Below are 9,885 nucleotides of genomic sequence, written 5' to 3'. Positions count from 1 at the left end.
GCAGAGTGTAACTGAGAGATATATTTTTACAGCCTCTGTCCATTTTTTATGCTGATAGAAGATGGAAGCAACCTGCATCACCGAAGTCATGGATGGACTCCCGGGAGGGAAAGAATAGCTGTGACTCATTCAAACTGGGTATTCGTCCCATCAAATCCTTTTCAGAGCCTGCACATAAGAGCATCAGGGATGGCTTAAAAAATCTTCCCCATAGATGAAGGAAAAGGAGAGGCTACTTGGAAATCCTTAATATAAAATCAGCAATTTTTAATTTTTATTACTTATTTCTTTTGTGTGTGTGCTGGGGATTGAACCCAGGGGTGCTTTACCACTGAACTATATTTCCAGCACTTTTGTTGTTTTATGTTGAGACAGGGTCTCACTAGGTTACTGAGGCTGACCTTGAACTTGAGATCCTCCAGCAACACTAAACCTTGAGCTTCAGCTGTGGGTGCAGACCAGCAGGAGTGTGGGCCAGCGGACCATCAGAGGCTGTCCTGAGTAATAGTCTTTTAGTTTCTGGACTAACAGCCCCTACTATGCCGAGTGGATCCTTTCATAGAAGGCTCCAGAAGGAATCTGTGGCTTCTTAAGGACACAGACTGTGTGGTTCCATGCCCTCTCTCCAGGGCCTTTAGCCATCTGGGAGTGGGGGTGGAAACACTAACTCTCCCGACTATGGATGAGATGGTGACTTCAGCCTGCAGAAGAGAAGGACAGAAAGTGTCAGGAAGCAGGAAAAGCAGAGGAGTGAAGAGGCAGGAGGCTTAAGAGGTAGACAGGGAAGGAGAAGTGAAGTGGAGATGAAAGAGACTGGGCTCAAAAAAGAAGAGCACCACTGGCACAGTGGCGCATGCCTTTAATTCCAGCAGTTTGGGACAAGGAGGAGGAGGATCGCAAGTTCAAAGCCAGCCTCAGCAACTTAGCAAGGCCCTAAGAAACTCAGCAAGACTCTCTAAATAAAATACAAAAACGGCTGGGGATCTCGCTCAGTGGTTAAGCGCCCCTGGGTTCAATCCCTGGTACCAAAAAGAGAAAAAAAAAAGAGGGTAAGTTGTGAAGGGGTTAAAAGGATAGTCATTCATTCAGTCAACAAACATTTACTGTGCACCTGATACCATCAGTGTTCTGGGGGTTGAAGGTGGCCAGTAAGACAAACATGAAGGTTTCCATTGTGGAGAACAAGCAGCTTTGCAAATTAGAAATGGGGAAAATGTGACACCTTGGAGTAGGAAGAGGCTGAAAGTACATGGAAGCAAGAAGGGACAAAACACTGAGAAAAAAACCTGCCTCCAGATCCCCGGGGAAGAGACACCATCCCTGTTCAACCCCAGGAGACGCAGCTGGAACCACCCGAAGGCCCTGCATCTTCTAAGACCACAGCAGGTAGGTGGGGAAGAGGAGAAATTTAGGAAGAAGAGGGACAGGAGTGAGTGGGGTGGAGGTGACAGACTTTTCCTAGTTTTCCATTTGGGCACCCCCCGTGGAAGATCTCATAGGGTGAACACACCTGAGAATGTTCTTAATACTGATACCTGGGTTCCATCCCCAGGCACTTACTTCCCTGAATGGGACCAGGACTTCAAAATTTAAAAAAGCTCTTTACAGAGTCTAAAGTGTGGCCAGGGAGACAAAAGGCACTTAGAAGCCATATGCCTGGCCTCCCTCTGTGTGGGGGACTAGGATGGGGGCTATCTTGAAGGAAGAGATCTGACAGAAGAGAGTTCATATGGTGTTTGAGGGGTTGTGAACAAGGCTCAAAGACTCCAGTGGTAGGGGCTGGGGATGTGGCTCGGTGACAGGTGACAGAGTGCTTGCCTAGCATGCTTGAGGTTCTGGGCTTGATCCTTAGCACCACTGAAAGGGGGAAAAATGCTGTGCCTCTAGTCAGAGGCGAAAGATAGCCTAACAACATGGAAAATGGCCGCCTTTAAAAGGCAAAACCATTCAAATAATTCAAAACTACTGGTGGATTCTTCTATGTACTCACACCCTGTTCCCAACCCACAGGAGTCCTCCCCCTGCCCCGAACTTCTACTGTCTTCTTGATGGGGCCTCTGGGGTAGGAGAAGCATAGCTTCCTCCAGCTTTTGTCCCAGAAGAGGTATGGTAGTGGCCCAGCAGGATATTCAACCCCACCTCCCCACCAAAACCCCTGCACCCTAATGTAGCTGAGTCATTGAACCCGGGTGGAGTACTTGGCTCGGCAGTGAAGCAATCAGCTTGAAAACTCCCCTGGGAACAGAATGTATGGTCTATATAAACAAGTCCTTTGTATATGTAACATATGCAAATATTCATTTTTTAAGTTGGCATACATATTCTGACCCTTCTGACGAATGGCCTCAATCCTACTGTAGCTCAGTCTCTCAGGGGAGTCAGAAGTGAGAAAAAAGTGTGTAAAATAGTCCAGTGTGGTGGCACACGCCTGTAATCCCAGCAATTTGGGAGGCTAAGGGAGGAGGATTTCAAGTTCCAGTCCAGCCTCTTCAACTTAAGAAGACTCTGTCTCAAAATTAAAAATAAAAAGGACTGGAGATGTGGCTCCATGGCTAAGCACCCCTGGATTCAATCCCAGGTACCAAAAAAAAAAAAAAAAAGCTGTATAAGATAGACCATGAGAAACAGGCCTTTTGCATGTGCTGAGTCCAGGGCAGCACAGAGGAGGACAAAGGTTTAGGCAGGAGGGAAATGTGTGGATTTCAAGCAGGGTTTTTGCTTTGTTTTAAATTTTATTTATTTAATTTTAATTTTTTTTTTTGTACCAGGGATTGAACCTAGAGAGAGGCATTTAACCACTGAGCCACATTCTGAGTCCCTTTTTTTTGGGGGGGGGTGTACCAGTTATTGAACTCAGGGGCTCTCAACCACTGAGCCACATCCCCAGCCCTAAATTTTGTATTTTTTTTTTTTTAATTTAGAGACTGAATTGCTCTAGTGCCTTAGCGTTGCTGAGGCTGGCTTTGAACTCACAATCCTCTTGCCTCAGCCTCCCAAACTGATAGGATTACAGGCATGTGCCACCATGCCTGGCTCTGAGTCCTTTATTTTATTTTGATACAGGTTCTTGTTAAGTTGCTTAAGGCTTAACTAAATTGCAGATGCTGGCTTTGAACTTGAGGTCCACCTGCCTTAGCCTCCCCTGCCACTGGTATTCCAGGCATATACCACTGTGCCAGGCTAAATGTTTATTTTATTTTTTTGTAGTTGTACATGGATAGAATGGTTTTACCTTCTATTTGTTTGTTTATTTATTTATTTTTGTGCTGCTGGGGGTTGAACCCAGGGCCTTGTACATGCGAGGCAAGCACTCTACCAACTAAGCTATATCCCAACTAAGCTATATATTGTTTATTTTTATGTGGTGCCTCACATGTGCTAGGCAAGTGCTCTGCCACTGAGCTACAGCCCCAGTCCCTTAAGTTTTTTATTTGATTTTTTTGTAGTAATAGGGATCCACCCCCGACCCCTGCCAGGCCCTGCTCATTGTGTGTCTCTGTGTATATGAATATACATATATATATATATATGATATATACATACATATGTATGTATGTATATATAGACAAGAACTCTACTGATGAGCTGCAACCCCAGCTGAACAGGATCTTAAGGGACACATAGGTGTTTACCAGGAGAAAAAAAAGGGTAAGGTAGGAAGGGAACTAGTAGAAAGATTCATAGGTCTTTAGGGACTACAGAATCTTTCCTTGAGGAACAAAGCTATGATTTGTAGAGAAGGAATGGGTAGAGGAAGATAAAAGATGGAAAATATATACAAGTAGGAGTGTGGAGGACTTTATTTGCTTAGAAAGGAGTTTGGGTTATATCTAAAAGGGCATAGGAGACCCAGTGAAATTGTTGTTGTTGTTGTTGTTGGTACTAGGGGTTGGACTCAGGTGTGCTTATACCCACTGAGCTTCGTCCTCAGCCCCCTCTTTTTTTTTTTTTTCTTTTTTGAGACAGGGTCTTGCTAAATTGCTTAGGGCCTCACTAAATTGCTGAGGCTGGCTTTGACCTTACAATCCTCCTGCCTCAGCTTCCCAAATTGCTGGGATTACAGGCCCAGTGAAGGATATTAAGTAGGGAAGTGATGATACCATCTAATGTCTTACTTTTCAAATGTTAACATTGAGAGGAGTAGACTGGTAAATCAGAATTACTGTTTACTAAGCATTCTGTGATATAATTTTATCACATCAACCTTTCTGGCAATGTTTTTTCAAACTGCCAGTCATGACCAACAAGAAAGAAGATGGAAGGAAGGAAGGAAAGAGGACAGAAGAGAAAATTCTTGGGGATAGGGGTGCAGCTCAGTGGTTGAGTACATACTTAGTATGCAGGAGGCTGGGGTTTAATCCCCAGCATTTAAAAAGTTCCTGGGTTCAATAGATCAAATATATATATATATATATATATATATATATATATATATATAAACAGACACACACACATACATACATATGTATGTATATATTCAGTGTACCATAAATTATGTATGTATGATATATATATATATATATATATATATATATAATTTATTTATTTATTTATTTTTCTCCCAGTGCATCATAAGTAGTAAGGGTATTGTTTTTGGAAACTTTGTTATACACTCTTATTCAACTTTTAAGTGTGTTGGTTCACTTTAAATGTATCAGGTTAAGATGCAAAATTTATTCCTCTCTATGGTTTATGATTTTTTTTTACCTTTATTTTACTCATATATTTTTATGTGGTGCTGTGCAAGGGGAGTGCTCTTCCACTTGAGCCCCGACCCCAGCCCCCATGTGGCTTATGATTTTTTAAAAAATGTTTTTAGTTGTAGATTGGGCACAATAACTTCCGTTCATTTTTTTTTTTTTTGTAGAGAAGGAATGCTGAACCACAACCCCAGCCCTGGCTTATGATTTTAAAAAAAGGAAAGCTACTACTCTGAGGTGTAGGTGTGATCAGCCTGGCTTATACACATGAGGCCACAGGACTCAGGGAATTTTGTTTACCTGCCTAAGGTCTCTCTGTAAATGGGATACGTGGAGGTTACCAAACTGGGCTGGTCTGAAGCTGGAGTGGACGGATGCCAGGCAGCCTTCCTAAATTAATCGTGCACAGGAGAGAGGCTTGGAAAAGAAAAATAATCCTACCTAGATGATGCCTACCAAGTGCTTTACTTCATCCTCGAGGAAAGGGGGTTGAGACCAAGCAGGAGTTCTTAAACTTCTGTTTGCAACTGTGTCCACCTGAGGCGCTTCTAAACACGTCCCTAAAGTATCACATCTTATTAAGGATGGTGTCTCAAGGAGTCCGCTTTAGGAAGAGCTTAGATGATTCTGACGCGCCCGTTTGGGGGGGCCATGGATTAGCGGGAGTCCCTGAGACAACCTGCTGAGGATTAAGAGGGACTTGTGATAAAATAAAAATTCCATCTCAGAAGTGTCACCCAAACTCCGGTCACGGTGTCAGGCTCCAGTGCTTCACTGTACAAAGTCGCCTCTTCCAAGGCGATAGCAAGGAAGGCACTTAGAAAGGTGGCTTTCCACTCACCAGGCATGGGGTAGAGTGGTAGCCGACTGCAGCGGAAAGAAGAGGAGGAGGATACCACTACCTTACCTGGGCCAGACAGCATGTAAGGCCCAATGTATACGCTTTTTATACAGGCATTTCTTGGCCTTACCCTAAGGACTTCTGATTGGCTTTAGGGCAGATCTATCACTCATCTTCTGGGTTAGAGGTGGGTGGAAGGTCAATCACGACCAATAACGAAACATTCCTCAGTTAAGCCCCTCCCCATCCAGCTTCCTGTTGCTGTCCATCAACCATCTAGTAGGCGGGACTTTGCCTCCAGCTAGTTGGCTGATGAATATGTCGTTCATTCTTCAGTAGGCTTCCGGTTGGTACTCTCTACCGTCCATCAGTGACACTTCGCAACCTTATTGGCCAAACCAATGTCGCTCTAGATGACGCTCACTTATTGGTTAGCAGTGCTGTCGGTCCCCAATGTGCCGAACGCTTATTGGTGAATGTTGCCGTCGCTCGGGTGGTGGCGGGCTCCGGGATTGGCGGGCGCTAGGCGGGCGGTGTCAGGCTCTCGGTGGCGGCGGAGGCGGCGGAGGCCAGGGAGGAAGATGTCGTAATGAGCGGTGGGTCCTGGCCTCTGCCGGCGGGGTCTTCCCGGCCCTCAAGGGTCGGGAAGACGGGCAGAGGCCGCGGGGAGGGGAAGCCGGGGCCGGGGGTTCCCCCCTGGGGCTGGGCCTGGCACCGGGGCCCGGCTACGGGAGGGGCGGGGGAGGGAGGATTCCCGCCCGGAGGAGGAGCGCGGCTGGCCAGCCGGGCGGAGGCACCCGGAAGGGGGCGTTCGACTCCCCGCCCCCTCGGAGCCCGCTGGGCGGGAGGGCGGCGCTTCCGGGGGCTGGCGAGAGAAGCTGGCACCCCGGGCATGCCTGGCTCGCCCTTAGCAGAGTCGCTGGCTGACCTCTGCACTGCCTGCCTAATGGAAATGTCTGGGTCTGCTCCGAGAAGGCGCCTGGCACCCCTCGGGCTCGCCCTGTGTCTGGGGGTGGGGGAGATCTTCCACACTACAATTCTAAATGCCCGCAGGCGATTCAGGGCCTGCGGGACCGAGAGGAGTGGGAATGCTTGAAATTTAGACGGTGCCAACCAGATGGGCACTGCTGGGCATAGACTTCAGTCTGCTTACTGACGTATCCCAATCAGGAAATGGTGTCAGACCACAGGGCACTTCCTGGGCAGATGGCCGTGGGCCTGGGACTGAACAAAATCGTCTTTTAAATGCTTGCACTTGGATCCTTGAACTTCCACCTAAATATCTGCAAGCTCTTGGAATTACGAGAAGTTTGAGAACTTGTTGACACAGCTCCCAACCTGTTTGTTACACCCCCGTTGGGGAGACTACTGAAATCCCAAAGCCCAGATACAGTCAGTCTTGAGGGATGATTTAAAGAATAAAACAAAATAGATGCCAGCTTCCTTCCTTCACTCCACTCCATCCCCATTGCTGACTTAATGGTTCTCAGCTGCCTATCCTTGCTTCTTGGCTTATGTTTCCTACCTAGTGGCTTTCTAATTTTAGTTCAAAAGGAAGTGTGTCTTCTCAGCAACTGAGAAACCTGTCCTCACTGCATTCCTTGGTTTTGATTCCAGTATCTTGTCATGTTTGTTAGTTAACTTGATCCATGGAGACTTAGTGTGGCTTTTCTTGTCCTTCTGAGGTTATTCACCCACTATTGCTTCCTGGAAAAAGGAATGGACCAGGACTCCACTGTGAGCAATGAATTGGCCCAAGGTCACACTTATACAGATCATTGCAGGTAGAAGGCCACTGACTGCTTAAGGATGCACAGGCACACACCATCTAAAACTTGTTTTATGCTGTATCTTAGGAGACAGTCAGTATCATAGAGGAGGGCTAAGTGTTGAGTTGGTATTTTGGAAAAGATTTTTAGGACTAGAAAGTTAACAGTGTTGGCCAGCTCACAGAGGCCACAGAAAGAATCATGGTGGAACCCAGACCACAGCAGTAATTTAGTTTACTAACACAAAGAAGTCCTTTGTTTGCAATAATGAATATAACTCAGTGTCTTACTTTATTTTAAATTCCTGTGTATGATGAAGAGGGCAAAATTGTCAGACAACCTATCTATTGGGCTGATGATATCAGTGTTCAGTGGCTTTAATACCAGTTGGAAATGGATTCTCATTGGCTAGGGCCATTGGTGAATTTTCTAATTCTAGTACCACTTGATTGTTCAGAGGCTTAAACTCTTTGGTTAAAAGCATCCACAATAAGGGAAAGAAAGCTGGTCCTAGATAATGATGAACCTCCTGAACTAGGCTCCTAAAGACACAGACTCCGACAAGGAGACCCACAAAGAGTACATTGATAATTGGATATTCCCTGGCTGCCCAGCAGAGAGAACTGGCTCCTGGATAAAAAGTTTGGCATCTTTGTGGACAGCACGTAGACTGGCCACTTTCCCTCTCAGAATTCACCCTCTGGAGGCCTGTCAAAGAGGAGGAAAGAAGCCATGAGTATATTTTGGCAAATGTCTGGGTAAAGGCATTCCAGTAGATAGGCTTGTTCATTTCGATATCTTGACTTTAAATTTCTTAATTTTTCTGTTGTCTTTTGGAGAAGTTGCAGGGTTCCTTGAGCCAGGCAACGAACAGTCCTTTGTTATAGGTATGTGGCAATTCCCAAGCTTACTTTAAGCAATTATTGCCCAACTAGTGCCCTTATGATGACATGTTAAACTTATTGTAGTCAGCCAGTAGACCTTCATATTTCGTTTGACAAGTAGACCTTGCCCACTCCCATTTCTATGATTGAAGTGTGGCATGTTCTGACAGTTATTTTTTCCCTTCTCTTTTCTCTGTATACACACAGATTGGAAGCCCTGTTTGCAAACATTGAAAAATTAAGGAATTATTTTGGATCAAGTGAGCAGTAGCCACACATTGAAGGAGGCAGAGAGACATTGCTTTAAAGGTTGTGTGGAGGCCAGGCATGGTGGCATATGTGGATAATCCCAGCAAAGGAGGAGCACAAAGTTCAAAGCCAGCCTCAGCGATTTAGCAAGGCCCTAAGGAACTTAGGGAGGCCCTGTGTCAAAATGAAAAATAAAAGTGCTGGGGTTGTAGCTTATTGGTAAAGCACCCCTGGATTCAATCCCCAGTACCAATAAGTCAATAAAGATTGTGTGGAGTATTAGGAAGTTTAGGGATGTAGTAGTATGAACAGTTCTAGTTTATATGGGATTACAGGGTCCAATTTTAAACCTTGTGGGTGGCAAATTTAGACTAAAATCTATTTGCAGAAGGTTATATGCATCTTGAGATTTGGGGTAGTATGTCTGGAGTATCCCTTTGGGCAGTTCAACAAATCTATGAATTTCTCCCCAGTATGTTCTAAACCAGGAATGCTTACCTTACGGGTAATTTCCAGTATTTTCCCTCCCTTTCTTTTCATCCTTCCTTCCTTCCCTCCTTCCTTTATTTCTTTCTTAGGTATTGGGGATTGAATCCAGTGGTGTTCCACCACTTAGCTACATCTCCAGCTGTTTTTTTTTGAGACAGGTTTCTCTTTGTTGCTGAGGCTGGCCTGGAACTTGTGATCCTTCCACCTCAGCTTCCCAAGTTGCTGAGATTACAGGCATGTGCATTGGTTCCAGACCAGTAATTTCTAGGCTGAGAAATGGACATCATTATGAAATGTACTTGTTTTACTTTACCCCCTTTGAATACTTAATCATGACCTGTGGTGGTGGTGGTGGTGGGGAGCTTTCTTTTTATTTCTCCTTCATAAATCCAGCACTTTAATTTTGTTTTTGAAATGTATTTAAAAGTCTGTCTCTTTGGATGCTCTTTCTCCATTGCCAGTAGATCTTTTTGGCTAGAAGCTTTCTTTTAGGACTTTAGGGTAGAAGGGATCTCACTTTTCCATCAGTAATCTTTTGGAACCAGGTGGAAAGAAGAACAAAGAGGCAAAACCATGGGACATTTCTGACTCAAGGGCATTGTCAGACTAAATAGGAAAGGAATTGGAGATTGCCTAAGAGGAGATGCTCCCAAGTGTTGTGGGTAGATTTGTTCCAGTTGACAGACTCTGAAGTGGAAAACTGAGTTTTCTACTGCCTCCTGGGACACCGCTAAAAGAGCCCTGGAGCAAGCTCAGAGTCACACTAGCAGCTTGGGGGAAGTCTGGCTTCCACTACCTGTCGTCTGGATTCCCTGAGGCTGCCAATGGCATGGAAATCACTGTGCTTTTCATTAGAATGGACTTCTGGCAGGTGTGCTTTTGGGAGATGAGCTCTGTTCCAGAGCAAGGGGGTATGAACAGGCAGAGCGCTTGGTTTGGGAATTGCTCAGTGT

At 45.4% G+C, this 9,885-nt stretch overlaps 1 protein-coding gene across 2 annotated transcripts in view; it reads left to right on the top strand.

Moving 5' to 3' along the window:
- The first annotated feature begins 6,047 nt into the window (after positions 1-6,047).
- Positions 6,048-9,885, top strand: part of Sp2 (Sp2 transcription factor) — a 29,978-nt gene continuing 26,140 nt past the window's right edge. Inside the window, exon 1 of one of the 2 annotated variants that reach the window (XM_046420402.1) lies at positions 6,048-6,137. In XM_046420402.1, the coding sequence (XP_046276358.1) occupies positions 6,131-6,137 (7 nt within the window). In that variant the 5' untranslated portion in view covers positions 6,048-6,130. The remainder of the gene's footprint in view (positions 6,138-9,885) is intronic. The other variant, XM_046420401.2, reaches the window with a different exon arrangement.

Source organism: Marmota monax, unplaced genomic scaffold, assembly GCF_021218885.2.
Source record: "Marmota monax isolate L192 unplaced genomic scaffold, Marmota_monax_Labrador192_F-V1.1 WCK01_AAM20220418_F8-fsc00064, whole genome shotgun sequence".
Lineage (NCBI taxonomy): Eukaryota > Metazoa > Chordata > Mammalia > Rodentia > Sciuridae > Marmota > Marmota monax.
Note: the sequence above shows the minus strand (reverse complement) of the source record. Positions and strands in the feature narration are given on the sequence as shown.